The 22,966-nt window shown below is 38.0% G+C and overlaps 1 protein-coding gene across 1 annotated transcript in view; it reads right to left on the reverse strand.

The window, feature by feature from the left end:
- Positions 1-981: 981 nt before the first annotated feature.
- The window catches only part of CCDC168 (coiled-coil domain containing 168), a 29,681-nt gene continuing 7,696 nt past the window's right edge, over positions 982-22,966 (reverse strand). The window contains exon 4 of the mRNA XM_015439494.3: positions 982-21,956. Within this exon, the coding sequence (XP_015294980.3) occupies positions 1,055-21,956 (20,902 nt within the window). The 3' untranslated portion in view covers positions 982-1,054. The remainder of the gene's footprint in view (positions 21,957-22,966) is intronic.

Below are 22,966 nucleotides of genomic sequence, written 5' to 3' on the forward strand. Positions count from 1 at the left end.
TTGCTTACAATATGGAAAATAATAAATTGATGCTATCTGCATAAGCAGATATACTATAAAAACTGAAAAAGCTTGAGCTTCAGGGCCCCAAAGATTTGTAAAAGTAAGATAGGCTTACTGCAATTTTGTTAAAAATATTATTTCCACTTTGACTTACCCTCCATCACGTCTGACTTCAAGTCAGTGAGTATAGGATAGGTTACAAATACTTTGGGGATTAGATTTAGGGAAGTTGAGTTAGGGTGCATTTAGACTGGATGTAGTGGGCTATATATTTGTGTAATTGACTTTCACTTTGATATATATTTCTATCAAAGTATAGGAATAGCTTCCAGGAATCCTTCTGCCCACTTTAAAGGACATATCCTAGGTGGTGAAATAAGGGTGCAAAGTCAGGGGCTACATCCCAACATGAAAGCCTCCCACAGTGTCCAGGACCAAAGGATTGTGCAAAGAGAGGAGAAACGGGTTGAAATGTACAATATGAGAAACTAGTCGGCAGAAAAAGGCTTCTTTTCATCAGGTGTGTACAATTATAAGCGGCTAATCTTTCTCTACAACATCTAGTCAAAAAGGATGTTCCCTTCTGACAAGAATATATTCAAAAGAGCAGAGCATGCACTATCCATTTACTAGTCTTTCTTTTTTGATGGGAATTGCATGACATGGGGTTCGCCAGAGTTTTTGTGTTTGTGCAGTATAAACTCATACGGATACCACAAACAGCAAGGACATCTCTATGTGAAGTCACACATTTTATGCGTCCCAACCTATTGGTTTGCACCTTACCATATCTGATGTATCCGTTTCTGGTGAAGTCTGGTGGTTCCTGATGAAATGGTACGCAAAATTGCCAGTCAGCAAAAGTGCCTGGACTTTCTAAATTGTTAATGGTAAATAACAAATTTCAATCTATCACTAGAAGATTGGATTACTTTCTATCTTTATATAAAAACACTTCACGAGGAAGCCATTGGACATTATATGATTTTATTAACAGAATATCACAATAGCGACCAGCTGTCCACTTCAGAGGAGTTTAGCTATGGTAATGTCAGTTGCGAAAAACTGTAGTAAGGGACTCTGAGAGCGACCCCAGCAACTTTTTTGAGGAACTCCATATATTCCAAGAACTTGAAATCTTTGCCACTAGGGGAACTCTGAAGTTTCTTTTCTTTAAGGTTGCAGGGGGAATAGTCCAGCGAATGGTTTTGGGTATAACCTCCAGTGAGTCTGCTGGTACACAGGCAAAAAAAAAGGGCTGGTTTTGTTTTCTTTCAGAATAGAAGTTGATATCGTTGTGATGAGGTTTTGATGTTGATTTATGTTTGCTTTGGAAACAATCCAGTCTTTCTGAGTCATAATCATACACTCTCTTCTTCCTGTCACGTTTCTCTTTATTGTGTGTATAACTGTAATTGTGGTCCCAATGACTGTTGTTCTTCCTAAATAAATCAGATCTGGCCTTCTTTCTTTCTTTGCTTTCTGGGTGCATGTGAGACGTGCCTTGTTTTTTTGCAAGATGTAATTTAATATTTGATTCAGTTAAGGAAGCTAAAGAGTAACTTGTTCTGCTCTTGCTAGTCCATGGAAGTTTCTCTTCACTGAATGACACACTAGATGACCTAGACTGAATTTCCACAGTATTTAATGAACTATGACACAACCAGTCAGGAGATTTCATTTTGAAAGATGATCTGTATTTCCTGCTTTTGTGGGACTTACAGGAAGGTGATGTAATAATTAAGGTTTCCTTTCTGCACTCTCTAGTACAATGGGAACCTGAATCTTCACTGTAAAATGATTTCAAATCAGTTGTGATTTTGTAGAGATTTTCCAAAGGAATGCCTGTCTGCAATTCAAATAGAATGTTTTCTGATTCCTGACTTAAATAAGTGTTGGCTTCCAGAAACATACATTCCTCACTCTCACTTACTTCAAGACATGAACATTTGTCCAAGTCAGCTGGACTCTCAATATCTGTCTGAATATCAATAAAATCTTCAGAAATCTGAGTTTCATGTGAAACAGCTGAACCAGTAGCATTTTTCTGGGTCCTTAAATCAACAGATTCATATGCATTCCTTTCTTGAAACCATACGTGATATTGTTTGTTTTTTTCTGGAGTCACACGGAATTCTGACTCTGAAAGAACTTGAGGATCTTTCTTCCTCAGGCCGTGCAGATCACGGTCAGAAGCACACACAAGGGTTGGCTCTGGGAATTTTCCGATGAGTGATGAGTTTTCATGGGGACTTTGCTTCTTGAAAGAAATATGTTGTTCTAACAGTTCTGTATCAATGGAAAGACTACCACTTTCTCCACCAGCATCTACTTTTTTACACATTGCAATTGTGTTTAACTTATTATGTTTGGGAAGTAAATTTGGCTTAGGGAACGTACTTCCAACAGGAAGCCCTAGGAGAAAACGAAGGTATTTGTATTGTAAATCAAGATCTATTTGATGGAGAGACTTTTCCTCAAAAAGTAACAATATTCTGTTTTGTCGTTTTGGTCCTGTGAAACCAGGATGAATATAGTTAGATAAGGGTTTCTTTCTCTCACAAGCACTGGTCATTGCATAAGATTCTCTTACAATTCTGGGAAAGGCTTTCATTTGTATCTCCAGTGTTTTCACAGAAAAGTGCATGAGGAGTTTGCCTTTTTCTTTTACTGAGTGCTTTTGGAGGATATGAGGCAATAGCATCTCACTAGCAGAAGTCACTGAAGATGTTCTATTTTCTAGCTTATTAATACTCTGTGGCTTTGTGATTGTCTCCTCACCACCACTTGAAACATCAACAGTCAGTGTCTTCATATTGCTGACAAGAGGGGAATCATTTTGGTATTTATGTTTTGAGTTAGGTTCTATGGTATCAGTCCCTTCTAGAGACATAAAGCTCACTGTTTTATGTCTCAAATAGAACCTCCAACTGTTATCTTTTAAAATAGTCCCTTTTGGATAAAAGTTGAACATTTGTAAAGATTTTCTTGCCATCTCTGGTATCAGATTCAGTTGTATTTCAAGTGCTTTTGACTCTAAATGTTTAGTAAGCTTATTTCTTTCTTTGGGAGTAAACTGTTCTAAAAGGGGTTTGTGCTGCAGTTTGGGATATATTGCTGTTGATATTGTATCTGAACCCTCTGGAAAAGGTGGTGACTTCAAGTCGTCAGGCTTATAGGCTTGTATGTTACCCAGTTTATCAGAAGAAACTTTGTCTTGGATCATATTTTTAACCTGGGATTGAGAGATATCTTTGGTTGCTTCACAAATGGGAAGTAAATGTTCTGCATTTGTACTGTCTGCAACTATTTTGACTTCATTACTTTTAACTTGAGGCGGTATGGGCACAGTTCCTGGGAAAGCTTTTTGTTGCTGAACCTTTTGTGTGCTCATATCCCATACTGGTTCACTCTGATCCCTTTGCTTGGGTAACTTTGGATCTTCAAGCATAGATGGACACTCTGTGCGTGTCAGAATGCGTTTTGGAATCTTTTCTTCCTGCTTGATGATACGTAACTCTGGTGTTTTAATGATCCTTGAGACATCATGCCCTGGAACAATCTGTTCTTTTGTTTGTGCCTTTAAGTATTTTGTATTCATTTCACTTCTGAGGTTTGCTTCTGATTTGACATTAGAAAGTTTCTGCATTTGTTGTTTGTCCACTGCAAAGGGCTGGGGATCTTGTGGAACTGTGTTTGTAAAATTCTGTTCCCGTTTTACAATTGTTAAAGTGTCTCTCTTAAACATTTCCTGGAATTTGGTGTTTGGTGATTTTTCCTGGAATTTAGAAAGACAGATTCTCTTTTCTCTTTCTCGGTTTGTCTTAGAGTCAGCATGAGGTGAACGCATCATGGAAATAGAAAGACTTCTGATAAATATTCCTGAGATATCCTTACTCCACGAAACCATGTTCTTTAGCTTAACATTATACTCTAATTTCTTTCTATTGCTTGGTGTACCACGCCCTGTGATAGTAAGCATCTGTGGAATTGGGTGATTCTGGATTTTCATAGTTAAATATTCGGTGCTCAATTCTCTTTTCAGATCTCTTATTGTTAATCTGCCTTTCTGGTCTTTACATTTGGGAGAAAGAGGAACATATGAATAAAATGAATCCAGAACATTTCTTTGAAATAAGTTTTGTAGTTGAATGCTTTGTTTTGCATTAGATGCTTCTAGTTCTTTTTTCTGCTTTTGCTTGGTTAGGTGGCTATTCTCCCTTTCAGTGATGACCTGAGTCTTCATTTGAGATTCCTCTGCCTTTAGAGATGGAGGATGCAGGTGTGCACTACTGCTTGTGTCCATTCTTCCTCTCTTCTTCTCCAGATTGGCAGTCCTGGCCTTGTGCATCTCTGTTTTCTCTTCTTCCAGATGTAAAGCTCTGTTTGCACCTATTTTTAATTTCCCTTCTTTCTGATTCACAGTAGTATCATTGTCCATTTCTATTCTTTTATGCTCTAGATTTATATTGGTGTTTGCATCTGTTTGATCTTTTTCCTTCAGATCTCCTGATTGAAATGGAAAAGTCCAGGGAGGGAATAGGGACTTTGGAAGCAATTCCAGAACACCTTCCTCTTGTTTTGAAATGAGCAATGCCTGCTCCTTTCCCCCTTTTGCACGGTCAATCTCTGTCATATCCACGTGTATTCCTGGTAGCATCTGTAGGCTGGGGTGTGCTGTTGTTTTCTTGTCCACATCTGTTTCTGATCGTGTCTTCTGCTTTCCACTTTGAAGTGGAAACTTAAGAGAAAGGATAGTGTTTGGCCTGGTCTTGCGTCCACGTTCACACCGTTGGATCACTTGCTTTTTCATGACAATATCTTGTTCTTCTATATTTTGGGGGGCATTCCAACTGATGATGATACTTATTTTTTTGAGCGATCCCTTTGTCTGTGGTGCTAACACTTTGGGAGAAAACATTTTGCTGATTCTTTCATTACTTTGTACATCTTTCCCTGGCTTATCAAATTTACATGAACCTGCAAGTTCTGGAGATAGTTTTGATGAAGTTTCTTGCTGGTGAGCATCTCTCTCTGAAACAGAAAATCCTTTTGAACTTGTAGGGGTGCCAAATGTGACATACAGTTCCTCAGATATTTTCCTTAGCAGTGAGACTGAAACCTTAGGACTGATTTTATGGTTTAAGTTATCCATTATTTCAGTTTCTTGCTGAGTCTTTTTCCCTGTAAAGAGCCGTTCTAGCCTTTTCCCACTTCTTATGGTACCAAACCCTGTGAAATAAATGTCCTCATCCTCTGAATTTAAAACTAACCGATTCAAATCTCCTTCTGACCTGACTCGTGAAGGTTCGTTCCTTTGCTGGATGCTGATCATGAAGTTTGCCGTCCACTGTTGCTCTGCCTCTGGGTGGGGCACATACTGTTCTGTTTGCTTAACAATGTTTTTATCATCACCTTCAACTGAGTCTCTATTTGCTATTTTCTGGGTATTTGAGGGTTCCTGGAGATTTCGCTGTGGACAAGATGATCCTGTAATTCCTGGTGTGTCTTTGTCTATTTTGTTCCCTGAATCCAGATAAAGAGGAGGTGCTGATGATACAGAAAGAAAAGTCCTTGACAGAACCACACATGCTTCATCTTTATCTTTGTGTACTTTTTTCTCCAGTTTGTTAATATTCAACACTAATTCCTTTGCATTAAGGATATGTGACATTGGTGAAATCCTTGGCTCTTGGCAGTGTATCCTGACCCTCATATCTATCCTTTTCACTTCATGCCTGTTTTCTTTCTGTGACCTATGTGGTTTTCCTTTTCTTACATCACCACTCCTTGCCTCTGCATCTGCTGTTTTCTCTGTATCTGGTAATGCTGATGGCATTAGTGGAAGTAAAAAGGATGTCTTACCTCCAAGCCTTTCTTCATCTGCATGCGTAGCTCTCCCCAGTTTAAGGTTAGATGGTAATGGTTTGGAAAGGAGTATGCAGTGTTTTCTTTGAATCATACCTGGTGGTTTATCTTGACCTTCATGTTCCTTTCGTCCTTGCCCTCCAAAGTTCACGTGCAGTTCTGTTCTGTGGAGCATACAGGAACGAGGTGACTTCTTTGACTTCAAAGTTATATCTGTGCCTCTCGTGTCGATTATTTTTTCTTGGTTCTTCTCTTCTTTTTGAGGGATATGTTGCTTTTCATTTTTAACATCTTTTGAGATATCACCAACAATGGACTCTCTATGTACAGTCTCCCCTATGTGTGATATTCTCTGCAAAATAGGTCTTTTAAGCCGTAGCATTTCATTATCTAAATGTGTTTCTTTATCCAATTCCAGTTGAGATAGGGTTGGCAATGAAGTGGATTTGGTCAGAACCGCACCTGGTTCAGCTTCACATTCCTGCGTCTTCTCTTCCTGATGTTTGGGGAATATTACGATGTTTACTATCTGCACATCATCCTCTTCCTTGTTCTGCAACACATATTTTCCTTTTTGTAGAAAGATTAAAATACCACTAGCAATTGGCCTTATATATGTGCCTCCCTCAGTATCTGGTGATACCTGGAGTTTTACTAGGGGAAAAGAGGATCTTGTTAATATCGGTATGCTTTCCTCCTGGAACCCAGCACTCATGTTAAGGTGAAGTGGGGAGGATCTAGAAGGACTCTTAGACAACATGACACCTGGCCCACTTTTAACTTTCTGGATCTTTTCCTCCTCTTGCTCTCTAGTTTTCCACTGAAGATCACTTGAACTGTGTGTATGTAAGACAGGCAATTTCTTCGCCTTCAAATACATTTTGTTGGGATCCAGTACACTGGTCATATCCACAACTTTTTCTCTATCCTTCTCTTCTTTCCGTAGCAGGTGTGCTTTTAATTGCTTTACATTACTTGAAAGTTCTCCATGGGTTGCTTCTGGACATGCTATTCTCCCTGCATCTGATGAGTCCTTGGACCATGACTGTGGGAGAGATACTTTTGTAATTCTTACCACGTTCTCTTCTCCTTCTATTGTATCAAACTTAAGATAAGGTGGAGTAAGTAAAGAAGTATTCATGCTTGTCAGACCCGTAACTTGTTTATTTTTATCTTGCTGACTGTTTCTTTTTTGTTCTTTACTTTTCCACTGCAATTTTTCGGTATTGAGTTTCTCTGAGAGTAGTAATTGCTTTGCCTTCAGGTCCGTACATTTGGGGAGCATTTTGTCTTCCGTATCTATTCTGAGTTCACCTTTCTCTTCTTCCTGTGCTATGGGTTGTACTGGTCCTTTTGAGTTGCTTAACGTGTAACCATGCAGTGACTCAGCGTATGCTTTTCTGCCTGAATCTGATGAATCCTGAATCTTGAGTGGTGGGAAACTGAATTGTGTTTTTCCTAATGTGCCTTCCTTTTCATTCCTTCTAGTGTCACAATTCAGGTAAAATGGAGGAGGAGGCAATGAAGGAGAAGGTTTCCTTGGAACCACTCCAGGTTCCTTTTTGCTTTCCTGTACTCCTTCCCCTTGCTCTTCAATATTCAAAGGGCAGTTCTTTCTATTGCATAGAAGTGCAAGTGGGGATGCCTCTGGTTTCAAATGTACCCTTTTGGGGAGTATTCTACCTTCCCTGCCTTCTATTTTTACTCTGTCCTTTGCCTCTTTATATGGCATTTGTTGATTTGCTTTTAGTATTACTTCATTTGAGCTAATACCTTCATTTGAATTTTCACGTCTGCTTTTTCCTGCACCTGATGATATAGGAAGCTTTAGTTGTGAAGGAGAGAATCTATGGTGAGAGAGAGAAGGCATGAACAGATGAATTTTTGTCAGAATCATGTGAGGACATCCTGTCCTGTCCCGCTTCTGTCCTGCTCTCTCTTTCATGCCCCACTGTGGCTCCTTTCTCTTGCTCAGAGGACTGTGCTCAGTGATGCTGAACACTAGTGGAGGTACTGATGTCTTTGCCTTGAAAACAGCATCACTGGGGTGCGTCAGGCCATGCATGGATACTGTTTGTACTCCGTCTTCTTTCTGTGGGAGAAGTTGTTTCCCTTTCTTTACAAGGCTCTCTGTTGGCTTTGTAGGTGCTGTTTGCCCTGAAGGCAATGATTCCTGGATCTCAAGAGGTTGCATAAAGCTTCTTGTTATTCCTGGTTCGCCTTCCTCTTCTTTTATTGAGTCTAACTCAAGGAAAGCTGAAGAAGTGACAGAAGGACAAGTTTTGTTCAGAAGCACAACTATTTCCACCTCACTTTCTTGTGCCTTTTCCCCTTGTTTACTGATGGTCACCTGCAGTTCCTTCGTTTTTAGTATATGGGAAAGGGATGATTTCTCTGCCTTCAGAGCTATGTACTTGAGATGCATTACACTTTTCTCTGAAATATTTGCTTTATCATTTTGGATCTGGGCCATGTATTTTGTTCTTTTTGAATCACCTGTGGTATCATTCAAATACAACAAAGTATGTTTTAATTTCCCTGTATCTGATGATTCCATGTGCCATGAGGGTGGAAGAAAACATCTTGTTACTCCTTGTTCCTCTTTTTGGCCTGCTGTTCCTTTGTCTAATTTACAGTGAGGTAGAGGAGGTATTGTCAGAAACTCATCTAGCTCACTTTTTCTTTCCTGTACATGTCTCAATTTTTCTTTTATGTTTGTTGGTACTTCTCTAGGTTTGGAGCCACTGCTGCCAGGAATATTGAGTGTGTGTGGAAGTGATAATTGCTCTGCCTCAAAAATTGTGCCTTCAGGTTGCATTATATAATCCACACTTACTATTTCTCCTCTATCTGCTTCTTTCTGTGGCTTGCATTCTTGTACTGTTTTTACATCATTTGAGCTATCCACCCCAAATGAGTTTGTATGTGCTATTTTCCCTGCATCAAATGATTTCTGCTGCCTTAGTTGCAAAGCAGCAGATTTTATTGTTCCTTGTAAGTCTTTCTCTCCTTCTTTTCTTGTGTTCAATTCATAACGAGTTAGAGAAGACTCAGACGGCAAATATGGGAACAGAACTATTTCCTGTTTACTCTTGTGTCCATCCCTTTTCCCTTGCTCTGTGCCTATTCCATCTGCTTGCTGTTGCCCTTCAACTTCTCCATCCCTTTTCCTTTGCTCCTCACCTTCTCTGTCTTCTTTCCCTTGCTCCTGGCCTTCTCCATCCCTTTTCCCTGGCTCTTTAGGATTCAATAGTAGGTTCTGTGAAAGTGCCTTCTTTCCTTTCAGATCTTTGTCTTTTGGATGCATTAAGTCTTTCTCAGCTGATGTTTTTACTTCATCCTCTTCTTTCTGTTGCATGTAATCTTTTGCTTTTTGTACTTCACTTGTGATATCACCCTCACTAGGCACTCCATTTGCTTTTTTCTCGGTCTCTGATGATTTCTGAGGCCTTAGTTGTGAAATACCAGGTCTGATTATTCCTCGTTGGTCTCTCTCTCCTTCTATTCTTGTGTCCAACTTATAATGGGTTAGAGAAGAATTGGAAGGCAAATATAGGAACAGAACTGTTTCCTGTTCACTCTTGTCTCCGTGCATTTTCCCTTGCTCTATGCCTACTCCATCTGCTTTCTGTTGCTCTTCAACTTTGTGATCCATTTTCCTTTGCTCTGTGTCTTCCCTATCAACCTTTTCTTGTCCTGCACCTCTTCTGTCCTCTTTTCCTTGCTCCTCACCTTCTCTGTCCTCTTTCCCTTGCTCCTGAGCTTCTTGATCCATTTTCCCTGGCTCTTTAGTATTCAGTGGTAGGTCTTGTGAAAGTGCCTTCTTTCCTTTCAGACCTTTGTCTTCTGGATGCATTATGTCTTTCTTAGCAGATATTTTTACTTCATCCTTTTCTTTCTGTTGCATGTAATCTTTTGCCTTTTGTACTTCGATTGTGATATCACCCTTACTGGCCAGTCCATCTGCTTTTTCCCCTGCCTCTGATGATTTTTGGTGTGATAGTTCTGGAAGACAGTATCTTGTTATTTCAGTGACATGCTCTGCTTTTTCTCTCCTTGTTTCCAGTTGTAAATGAGAAGGAGAGGGGATGGAAGGGCAGGCATTCATCAGAAGCACACTTGTTTCACCTTTAATATGTTCTATCTTTTTCTCTTGCTCTTTGATGTCCAACTGAATTCCCTGTGAAACTGATGATTTCATTTTCTTCAAAGGCCTATTTTTTTCCATGTTTTGCCTCTCCTGTTCTTTTTGCAGTGTAGGTTCTAGGGCCTTTTTTACACGGTTTGAGATATTATCAGAAATGCACTTTTCATATGCTATTTTCTCTGTATCTGATGACTCTTGGAGATTTGGTTGTGAAAAAGAGGATCTCATTTTTATTTCCATGGCTTCCTCTCCTTTAATTGTGCCCACTTTAGAGTAAGGTGGAAAAGAGATGGAAGCAAAAGGTTTGTTCCAAATCTCAACTTGTTTATCTTTCTGAATCTTTCCCCCTTTTTCTTTGATGTTCAACACTAATTCTTGGAATACTGAAGGCTGCTTCACCTCAAGAGCCATTCTTTTGGAACGCATGTTTTTTTCCAAAGCCTTTTCCACTCTGTGTTTGTCTTTCTGCGGCATATGTTTTGCTTTTTTGATACTGCTTAAACTATCATCAATTGGCTGCTCACATTTTTCCATTGTATCTGATAATTCCTGGTGTGTTGATAATGAAAGACAGAATTTTGTTATTCTTCTCATGTACACCTCTTTTATTCTGGGATTCCATTCCAAGTGAAGTGGAGAAAGAATAGAAGCACAGAGTTTATTCTGAACTACATTTAGATTACTTTCATCTTCCTGCGTAATTTTCTCTGGTTTTTTATTGCTCCATTGTGGTTCCTTTCCATGCAGTAAATGTTTAAAAGGTGATTTATTTCCTTTCAAAGTGATACATATGAGGCCCATTATGTCTTTCACATCTACTATATTTTCTCTATCTGCCTTCTTTTTCTGTGGAAAACATTTTGATTCTATTACATTACTTAAACTCTCTCTATTAACTGACTCTGCAAATGATACTAGTCTGACATTTGATAATGCCTGGAGCTTTAGTGGTGGAAGGCAGCCCTTTAGAATTCCTAACTTACCTTTACCTGCTTTTGTTCTTGAATTTGAATTACTATGTGATAGAGATGGTAAAGAAGTACACAAGTTTGTCAGTTTCATACTTGATTTACCTTTACCTTCTTGCATCTTGCCCTCTTGTTTTATAATGTCCAACAGCAAAGGAAATTCCTTTATACTGAGTATATGTGGCAGTGATGACTTCCTTGGCTTCAAAATGATGTTAGGGCTTTTTATTCTTTTCACATCCATTGCTTTCACTCTATCCTTCTTCTCTCCCTGTGATATATGTTGTTTTGTCCTTTTAACATTACTTGAAATCACCCCATCAATTGTGTCTTTATTCAATTTGAAGTGAGGTAAAGAAAGAATAGACTCACATATTTTTGCTGCAACCAAATCTAGTTCACTCATTCTATGTTTCACATTGACCGTTTTCTCTGTCACGTTCCACTGCATTTCTAGTCTGTTACTTGGGGCACCACAGTCACTGGTATTGAGTATATGTGAAAATACTGATTTCTTCAGTTTTGAAGTTCTTCTTTTGTGGCATATCACGCCTTTCCTAATAACTTGTTTTATACTATCCTTCTGTCCTTTACTTTCTTGCAAAACAGGCATGGATGCAGAAAGAGAATGTAATGTTGCAGGCAGACATACTTCTTTTTGTACCTTTTCATTTGCCTTATGTGTTTCTATCTTCTTCCCAAGTCTTAACTTGGGTGAGCTATTATTTGATATTAAATCAAAGACCTGTACCCCATCTGATGATTTCATTCCTTTTGGAAATAAGAGACTTGGATATTTTATAGTTTTATGGTATGATCCTAAGAGCAGCATTGTATCTTCTTTTTTCATCTGCCTTGGAGTACTCAAGGGCATAATCCATTCTAGTCCATTCTTAGTTATAGTGCTTAGTTGATCTTCAGAAAACAAGTCTAGTCCTGGTGTCCGGCTTGATAAATTACCTCCTTCTGATAATGTTTCCTTTTCCTGAGGCATTAAATGTTGCAGGAGACAAGGATACTTTTGAGGGTAAGATATATGCTCCCAAAAGTTCTCATAGGAAATTGGTAGGTACTGCCATTTTTGGCCTGTTTTGAGTAAGGCTTGTCTTTCTTTACTGTTTTGAGTATATCCAACTATGACATCCATTTGTTTTACTGCTCCTCTAGTCTGTGAAATTAAATAGTCATAATGCGGAATATCCATAGCATCTAATTTCTCTTGTTGCATAGATGCATTGAACTGAAATAGATCTGTTTTGGAGTGAGATGCAGGCTTTGGAAGAGCCTTGTATGTACATTTTTCTTCCTCCTCTGCCTGTCTTGGAAAAAGTAAGCCAATTCCTTTTGTATTTGAAGTGTGGTACCCTAAACTATCAACTGCCTTTAATGCTTTCTTTACCTCTGGTGACTTAATCTGAAGTATGTCCGTTAGAGAGTGAGAAACAGATGCTGGAAAAGCTTCGTGTGTACTTTCTTGTAGATGTTCTTTTCTTCTTTTAATATGCAGATTTATTCCTTCTGAACATGGAGGTTGATCCACCAGAATACCTACTTTGTGCAATGCTTTTTCTACCATTGGGCTTAAAACTTTTGAACTCATGGTTTCTTCTGCTGAGTCTTCTTTCTTGGGATTTTCAATATGAAGGTGATGTAATATGCAAGGGAAAATGGATTCCAGAATATTCTCTTTATTCTGATAACAATTACTTAGATGCTTCATCCTCAATGTTTTTGAAAAGTCAATTTTCTGTCTATTTGATTTTAATGTAATATCCAAATTTGATTGCTCTTTTCCCCAGAGATTTTCATTGAAACTTTCAGAGATGGTAACGTTTTCTTTTCTTGTTGTATTCACTGTCTGTTTTAAGTGAAGAGGGTCTTTATTGAGGAAAGATTCAGAATCCAGAATACTTTCAGGAACATGATCTGGATTCACCTGTTCTTTCTGCACTGCAGGCACTTTGTTCTGGACCTCTGAATTCGTATAAAGAAATTTCTGTCCTTTAGAACCTACAAAGATAGCAGTTTCCTTTAATCCTTCTCTTTCCAGTACATGTGAACTATTTTTTCTGTTAATGTACACATCCTCTTCCTCAGCTACCTTTCCCGTGTTTTCTAAATGAAGAGGTTCCATAATGGGGCAGGCCATAGATTCCAGGTTTGTCATAGAAATATCTTCTTGTTTCAGCAATTCTTGCTCCTGGCAAGTCTTTTGTTGAGAAGTATCCAACTCTGTAAAAAATATATTCTGTCCTTTTGAGTTTAGTGGAATATCTAGTCTCTTTGATTCTTCTCTCTCCCATGGAATTGAAACTGAATGTTTGGCAATGCCCACATCTTTTTCCTTTGTTCTTTGTGCAATGAAGAATTCAAGTTCTTCATCTGTTCTAACTCTTGGGGCGTCAAAACTACTGTAATTGATTTGTTGTGAACTAATCCTTAACGGTCCAATATAGTATTGGGATATGTCTTCTGAAATGCTTTGGTGTTTTTGTTCCTTTTCTCTAATATCTTGTTCCTGTTTTCTGAGAATGTTGGACATATCAGTACATCCCGACAATGACCTTTGCATTTCTTGTAGTGGTTTCTCCAGCTTTGGCTGTGGAAGAATGCATGCCCTGTCTTTTGACTCGTCTTTCTCCATTTTTACTTTTGTAAGCTTTTTAATGCTAGACACATAGTATCCAGAGTCATAAACAGCCTTTAGAACTCGATGTACTGCATTTTTACTCAGCTGGAATGACTTCTGCTGCTGGATGTTACCTCTCAGTTCTTTTTTATTGCTTGCAGTACCATATTCAAGCAGCTGGGAAACTGGTATTCTCTTCGCCTTCAATTTTATCTGTTTGGTATGCATAGTACTTTCCACATCAGCTGTCTTTGCCTTATCTTTATGTCTTATGATTTTAGGAAAAATAGATGTGTAGGGATTAGGATAACTCCAGAGAGTTCCTGAGACACACAGCTCTTGCTGTTTATTTTGCAGGGCAAGTGTCTTGGGATCTGCCCTTGTTTTCCAGTCTGCAGTTTTAGATTCTTTCTTGTTTTCAATTTGAAGTAGATGTATCTTAGAGAAAAAAACAGATTCTTGATTAAACTCTTCTGCAACATTTATCTTTGCTTCTTCATCTATTAAATCAGCTTCTGTTTTCTCGGGAGTGATGTTCCTAGAACACACTGTATTGATTAAAGATGCTTCTGTTTTGAAAGGACCAGGCTCTCTCATTTGATTTGCTCCAAACTCAGATGGCTGGATATCCTGTGGAGCTGTTTGAAACAAAACCTGTTGTCCATACCCTTCCTTCTCCCTCACTTTTGCTTTGTTTAGGGAATTTCTTGTTTCAGAAGATTGTTCATATATATCCCAGGTACTAGGTGATTGCTCCATATTTATGCATAGTAGATGAGGTATAGAAACATATATAGATTTTAGCTGGGCATTTAATGCAACTTTATTTCTCTCTACCTCTGTCTTCTGGGCTTTAAAGTTCTGTTTCTGTTCCTTATTAATGTTTACAATAGCATAACCTGCAGTATTAAGTGATTGTGAAACTGCTGATTGCTTTGCCTGCAAAGCACTACCTTGGGGACTTGACCTGTCAGCTATTTTAAGGCTGCCATTCTGTCTTTTAATTTCTTCTGAAGCAGGCGAATGCCTGCCAACGGAATCTGGGACAATTGCTGCCAAATTACAGAAAGCTTTTTCTTTGAAAACAGAATGGCCAATGTTCTCTTTATCATATTTATTTGATATGGCATCATCTGTTGCCTCACTGAGTTCTGCACAATTATCTGATTTCTCCATCCTTGGGAGCCCAACTTGGAGACTTTCTTTTCCATTTTTGTTTTTTTCTATTTTTACATTTTTTTCTGAATTCCCTTTGTAAAACTGACTTTTTGAGATAAAAGGTTCTCCCAAAAGCACATCTTCTGATTTACCAAGATGAGGATCCTTTCTAAGATGTGTATTTGTCATGAAGTTTTCTGCATAGAATGGATCCATTTCTGTAAGATGTTCTTGCTTCTTTTCCCCACTTTCTCTATCATGTAGTTTTGTTCCCTTTACCAAGTTGGAAGTCCTTCTCTTGTCAGAACACCTTGCTATCCCTTCAGCTAGTGACTCTATTTGTGTTGGTTGTGTATGACTTAACCCTGATATTCTCATGTCTATCTCTGTTTGGAATCTGCTTTGCCTTTTAATGTCAGAGGTATCTGGAGTGAAGGAAATGGTATTTGGAAATGTATCAGTCACATTTTCACCTTGCCACATTGCTTTCAGTTTGGTTTTTAAATTGGATTCAAGTTTCTTCTTATGTTTTGTAGTAAAGTGTCTATTGATTTTACGTATCTGTGAAATTGGTGATTTCTTTTCCTTCATAGTTAAACATTTGGGATTCAATATAGTTTTCCTTTCTGATAACCGTATTGTGTTTGTCTGGTTTTTAGAGTCAGATAAAACAGGCATAAAGAAATCCAAAGGACCCAAGGAACTTGCAGCTACATTTTCTTGTACCTCTTCCTTTTCCTCTGTAGTATGACCATACACATTTTGATGGTGTGTTCTGTTAGACAGAGTGCCCCTTGCTGCTGTATTGAATAAGAGTTTATCAATCATTGATTTGGATGGTGGACTCTTAGCATATTCAGTGGCACTGCGTAATGCCTCTCCTATACTTGTGTACCATTGTCTCCCTTTCATCTTGTACTTAAAGCAGTGCTGTTTTTTCTTTCTGTGGTTTTCTGTAGAACATCTTATGATATTAAACAACTGCGAAATTGGTAGTTGCTTTGTCTTCAAAGTTACATGTTTGGGACTCGTTATACTTTTCTTGCCTATAAACTCTAATGTATAGCTCCGACTTTCATATTCAGATGACATGAGACTGGAGAAATCTAAAGGTTTTAAGACTGTTTGTAAGTTTTTTGGATTCCATGCAGTTTTCTCTGAAATAGAACTATCCCATTTCCTTCTAGGATTTTCATCCCAAGGGGTATCATGTGGCATTGAACCAATCTCTGATTTCCCTGTTTTGGGAAATGAAGTCTTTAGACCTACCACACATTTTATTCCTTCTTGCATATGAGGACTTTGTTTCATCATGTAACCAGAAATAGGCTCTAAAACACTTTCTCTAAAGTGTGTTTCTTGCTCTGTTTTTTGCACTATATGAGACAAATTCCAAGAACTTCTGCCTTCAGGACTCTTCGGTTCAGATCTTGATTTGCAAGGGTCAGGGTCTTTCATTTGATATGTACTGAAACTGAGGTGTTGACTATAGCATGGAACTGATTCTGGTAACATTTTTTGAATATTTTTATCTTCTCTTTCATGTTGTACATTCATGTTCATTGCATTGCTAGATTCGCTTTCCATATCAGTCAAATTGACCTTCTGTGCCTCCTCACCATGTGGTGATTTCTGTAACTCCAGGATGGTTGCTCGTAGATCTTTATTAAACTCTGCCTTTCCCCCTTTACCTGAATTGGGCTGTTCCCCCACACCTTTCCTATGAGTTGGTACACCACGTTTTATTGCACCAATTAAAACTTCACTGTTTAGTGGGTCCTCTGATTTTAGAGGAAGAAGTTTTGAATTTAATGTACATACTGTGCCATTTTGAATCCAGAGGCATTTCTTTGTCTCCTCTCCTTGTATTGGCTCTGCAGGCTGAAGTTGTTGTGGGACATCTTGTTTGGTAACAAACAGAATTTTCCTTCTTCCTTGGTTTTCTAATTTGTGAAAGTCAAGATCCTTCCCCTGACCTGAACGGAATATGAAATGTTGCAAGTGCTGTGGAATTACTTTTAACAATGCCTCTGGTTCCCTTTCTTCTTGCTCTTCATCTTGAAGACGGGTTTCTTTAATGTCATGTGAAGTAATACTATCTTCATGTGGAGATGTATCTTGCTTTACTTGAGTAGAACTTAGTCTTTTTTCTCTTAGCATGTCTTTCTCTGTTTCTACCTTGCCATACTTGTTAATGTCAGGTGTCATAGTCAGGAAAGCATATGTTTCATCTGCTCCCTTTTTGCCTTGATGCACTTCTTTCATTTTGGTTGTCAAGTTACAGCTCAGTTCTTTTCTACGGTTTGGACCAGCACTAGCCTTGATATTGAGCATGTATGAAATTGATGGCTTCTTTGCTTTTATAATTCCACATTTGGGATTCACTAAAGTTTTTATGTCTGAAAATTGTTTTAAGTTTCTCTTCCTTTTAGGTGTAGATAAAGCAGGCATGCAGGAATCAAAAATCACTGTCTCTTTCTTTTCACTACCAGCGGCTTGTTCCTTTTGATGGCTAGAAGCAGATGAGATACCACCTTCCCTTGCATAAAATATGATTTCATCAACCTTTGCTTCCCCAGACTTTAGAGGTGAAAACCTAACATAACTCTCTACCTTTTCAAATTGAAATTGATCCAGTGTAGGGCATGAAGTAGACTCCAAAATAGTTTGTGTAAAATGTTTTTGTGGTTGTACCTGAATATTTGTATTTCCTGGTTGCTTCAGTTCCTCATCTGATTTGACAAGCTCATTATCCTTCTGACATGCATTGAGTATGAAGCCATGGCTATTCTCCGGAGTCCATAAAACTTTGGGAGGTGGAATCTTACGACCTACAGGGACTTTTATGTCATTTTCTGTTTTGTTGACTTTTGGTAGTTCTTCAGCTTCTGAAGGACCCATTTGGAGACTAGTCTCTGAAGTAGTTTGTTTAAAACCTGTTTGGTGCTGCATACGTTGTCCATTAATAGGTAGCTCCATTGTTAAACAGTTCAGCACTGGGTCTGATTCAAGATGGATTTCCTTCATTTGACCCGCATCAGACCCCAGCTGCTGGCTCAGCTGCGGCGCTGCTTCTAATAAAACTTTCTGCTCCTCTTCCTCTCCATCTTGCAATTTTTCCTCTCTGTCATGGGATATACTACTCTTAGCAAAGACATCAATGTATGTCTTATCTGCTGTTTCTCCTTGCTTTAATTGAGACGCAGGGAGACAGAACTCTGTCTGCAAACTGCTATGCATTGGAGAGCAAAGGGTATTTACACATTCAGGTATAAATCCTTTAGTTTGATTTAACTTTTTAAACTTAGTCTTAAAGTCTAATTCTGATTTCTTTCTGTGGCTTGTGACACTCACTGTCTCTGAGATTGATGGCTTCACAGCCTTTGTATTTACGCATTTGGCCTTCACTGTGCTTGTTGGGAGAGAAAATGTTACTCTCTTTTTCATCACTTTAGAACAAGATAAAACAGGCATGCAGTAATTGAAAGACTCTAGCGAAGTTGCTGGTAAATCTTTTGGTATTTCTGTCTTTTTTTCTGCAAAACAGTAACCCATTTCTCTTGTATCACTTCCATTACTTGGAACATCATTTTCTCTTGTTTGGTTTAAACGGTCTCCAATCAGCGATTTTCCTGATATTGGAGAAGGCATCTCTGAATCTGCAGTGCATTTGCAGCCTGTTTGTGTTGTTTGAGTACTCTTCACATTCTCAACATGAGATGGTTCCATTATGGGAGACACAACAGACTTCATAATAGTTTCTGTGAATGGGATTGGTTGATGCATTTCTTTCTCTGTTTTAGTCTCCTTAGCTAGATGTGCATCAAGTCTAAGGTTCCAGCTATCATGCAGGATTGCTTTTGGTAGAGTTTCTTTAACACCTTTTACTTCATCTTGCAATTTAGCATCTAGTATGTTTTGGGATTCATTTCCCTTATTAATGAAATATGGATACTTTTCTTCCCTTTCAATTTGGGATTCCTCTTGGACTAGCTTGATATGACTGTGATTCTCTGCATTTAATCTGCTATGCATTCTAGTATTAGGCAAAATAGACATGTGAGGGTAAATAACATTCAGAAGCATACCTGCCACAATTTTATCTTGCAGTATCTGTTTAATTATAATTTCAAAATTGCCTCCCATTTTTTTCCTGTGGTTTGGAGTACCACATATATTGCTATAAGGCATCAGTGAGATTGCTGGTTTCTTTACTTTCATAATTACATATTTGACACTGAGTACACTTTTTGTTTCTGATAATTTTTTTTTAATTTCCTGCCTTTTAAAATATGGTAAAGTAAGCAAGTGGTTATTGAAAGACCCCAGGGCAACTGCAGGTAAGTATCTTTTTACATCTTCCTTTTCTTCTACAATATGACTATCTATTGTCTTTTGGAGGTTTCCACCAAATGGGACACTATGCTCTGTTGTATCAATTAAAAGTTTACCAACTGGCAAGTTCTCTGGTATTGTAAGTGGATTCTTTGGATCTCTGGCACCCTCTCTGTCTGTAGGTCTATCTGTGCTTTGCTTCACCTTCTCAACTTGAAATGGATCCATCATCGGGCATGGACTAGTCTCCAAAATAGTTTGTGTAGAAAGATTTTGTAGTTGGACCTCTTGCTCTTTATTTGGGGCTTTACTACTTCCTGAACTGATCCGCTCCATTTCAAATTTGATGTATTCGGGCTTTTGCTTTAGATGTACGCTGAACCTGAAGCCTTGTGTCAGCTCTGAATTTGCTTCTTTCTCCTGTTCCTTTCTATCACATTTTTGTGGCTTTTTAAATGTAGAGCTCTTATCAATGTATTCTGCATTCTGTGTTTCCTTCTTATCTGGTAATTTCTCTTGCTTTGATGCTGAATGACTGAGCCTTATTATTCTTAATGTATCTGTCTTGGCTTTTAATCTGCTATGTGTTTCTGTATCAGGTAGTTGAGAAATGTTAGTGTAAGCGGCACTGTGAAATGCATCAGACGTTTCTTTATCTTGGTGCATATTTGTTTTGTTACTTCCAGTGTTGCATTCTAGTTCCTCATTTTCATGTAGGTCACTATCTTCTGTAACATTAAGTATCAATGGTGTATTTTCCTTCAGATTTACACTTTCTGCACTCACTTGAATTTTTATGGCTTCTAATTCTTCACTGCTTTTATGCATTTTGCTTCCTAGGGAAATGACCAAATGGACATTTGACAACTCCAGAACAAGTTCCAAAAAATCTTTTTGTTTCTGTGTATTTTCCCTTGGAAAGCACCTTTGCATTTTTGGTGTATGGGTTGGTAACTCCTCTCCATTTGAAAGTTGAAGACAGGAATTCTCTGAACTTTGTAGGTCCTCCTGTATTTTCATTCTATTGTTTGATTCCATTTCGGGAGAGAAAACAAGTTTCTGCATGGGTTTTGATATGGTTTCTTCTAAAGATGTCTTGTGCTTTGGAATATGCAGATCAAATGGTTTTTTACTATTTGGAGCATGAAATTCTGTAATACCAATTCCCTTTGCTTGAGTAATTGAGTCTTTAAGAGATTCTTTACTCTTCCCATTTGTTTCTACTAGTAAACAAGGTGCTTTTAGTTGAACAGTGTTGACCATGAAGGATTGTTCTTGCTGAGGTAACATTTTTGGTGAAATATTTTTTAGTCCTTTGTTTTCTTTGTCATACTCCTTTTCCTTTTTAGTAATACCTGAGATTCCTGTCTCCTCAAGAGGACCTGCATAACTGATTTTCTCTGTATCTGGTGACTTATTTTGCTTCTGCAGAAAATGTCCACATTTTATTAAACTCGGCATGACTTTCAGTAGTTGTTTTCTGGAATAATTTTTAACATAAGGCAGAATAAGCTTGGAAATAGAAATAAGATGCAGAGCTATATCTGATATATCTTTCCTTTCATGTAATTCTTTCTTCTCAGTGTTATTCTTGCATCCTAACTCATTCCTATTTTTTAACGTGTGACATACTGTGATTTGAAATACTTGTGAAGTTGGTGTTTTTTTGGCTTTTAGAGATGGAATGTTAAGACTGAGTTTGCTTTTACTGTCTGGTGTTTTTCTTCTATTTTTCTGCCCTTTAATGGTAGACAAAAGAGGCACTGAGCTATGTACAGAATCCTGGTTTAATTCTGGTGAAACAATTTGTTGCTGGCCTTGTGGTTTTACACTCCTTAGTTGTGGCATATCTTCGGTAACTAAATTTGGATTCAGAGTTAAAACTAGAAATTCAGCATTCTTAAAAATAGTGTCTTGCCTCTTAATTGAATATTTAATCTTGTTTGAATTTATAAACCAAACAGAATGCTGATCCTCACCTAAGTGCTCATCAGACTCCAGGCCCTTTACTGAATATTGTGCCTCTACGATTGATGGAATTTTAACAAAATGTTGGTTCCTATCCAAATCTTGGGACTGGAAGGAGTCTTGTGTGCTGCTAGAAAATGGCTTCCTCATCACATCTTCAGGTTGGGCAAAGTTGCTGGCCTTGTTATCAGGCTGGCTGTTAATTGATTCTTGGTTATGATTTATATATTGGGTTTGACTAGTAAATTGGGCTTCATAAAGACATTGATTCTGAAAAGCATTTTGTCCTGGAAAAGAATCCTGTGCTTGGACAGAAATAACCATTCCAACAGAAGGTTGATTCTGATTCAAGGGCTCTTGAGATCTTGAGCATTGATAAGTAGTTCTAATCCCTAACTTAGTTTTGGGTTTTGAAGGAATTTGATTTCTCACACTTTCTTCCAGAAGTCTAACTTGATCTCTAGAGAGAAATAAGTGGGCAAGAGGGCAAGGTGCCACATCTGGATCTTCAATTTCTACAGCTAATCTAGAGGCTGAAAAGCTAAGATCAGAAGAAAATTCTGAATTTTTGTTTTTGTTGGTTTTCATCATTGAAAATAATTTCTTGGAGGAAAATTGTATTGTTTCATATTCACTGTCTGGATGCTCTGTATGGCTTAGATACATTTCCTCTACTTCTGAATAAAACAATGGCAAAGATGAGCTGATTCCATTTGAAGATGGCACATGACTTCCACTAGAGTGACTTACTTGATCTTCACTTTCACTAGTACCTGACCGTATTATTTCATGTGAGAATAAAATTCTATCTTCAAAGTTATATTCCTTTTCTTCAGAGGTAAGAGATGAAATAATTCTTTTTTCTGAAAAGGTGCCAACTCTGAAATATAAGAAAACAGTGTACAAATGAATACTAGGATATATTTCATATAAGAATTACCTTCCAGATTCAAGAAAATGCAGCATAGTGTATGAAAACAGATCAGTATAGAGATAAATTGGAAAACCATTATCCATAATACAAAACAATTCATTACCTAGTTCTTCTCACTTACTAAACTAATTGACTGAAAAAGTGCAGTAAATCAATTATATATCTCAGAGAATATACCTCAGCATCTCTAAAAGTCTATTTTTGACAGGAATGGGTCAAAGTTGCTGGATTAAGATTATATTCTTTTACAAGGAACATCTTTTCTGTTCTCTATATGAAAGTTTTCACAAAAAGAAAGCATTCTTAAAAAAATAAAAAAAACATTCTTATGGAAATGTAATAGGTACAACAGAAGAATACCAATAGTATAAACTAACCATCTATAGATAAACCCAGATTATGTTAACAGTTCTTTGGGATCAACAGAAAAGCCTACATTTTAGGGAAGCATGTCTCAGTACAATTTTAGGCTGGAGTAGCGATCATGGATGATGTGAACTTCCAACACCCATGTACCTCAAATGATTAGTCTCAGTCTAAGAAGTGCTCAGACCAATAGCATCAGCATCATCTGGTGTGATAGTTAATTTTATTTGTCAATTTGGCTGGGCAGTGATGCCCACAGATATGGTCAAACATTATTCTGGATGTTTCTCTGAGGGTGTTTTGGATGAGATTAACATTTATATCAGTGAACTGTGAGAAAAGCAGATTGTTCTTCCTAATGTGGGTGGGCATGATCCAATCAGTTAAAGGCCTGGATAGAACAAAAGACCGATACCTCAACCCCCTGACATACTCCAGCAAGAAGAAATTCTGTCAGCAGACAGCCTTTTGACTTAAACTGCACATTTTAGGCTTGCTAGTCACCGTAATTGCTTGAGCCAATTCTTTAAAATATATCTCTTACTCTCTCTCTCTAAACACACACACATACACACACACGCACACACACA

This window comes from Macaca fascicularis, chromosome 17 (genome assembly GCF_037993035.2).
Source record: "Macaca fascicularis isolate 582-1 chromosome 17, T2T-MFA8v1.1".
Classification (NCBI taxonomy): domain Eukaryota; kingdom Metazoa; phylum Chordata; class Mammalia; order Primates; family Cercopithecidae; genus Macaca; species Macaca fascicularis.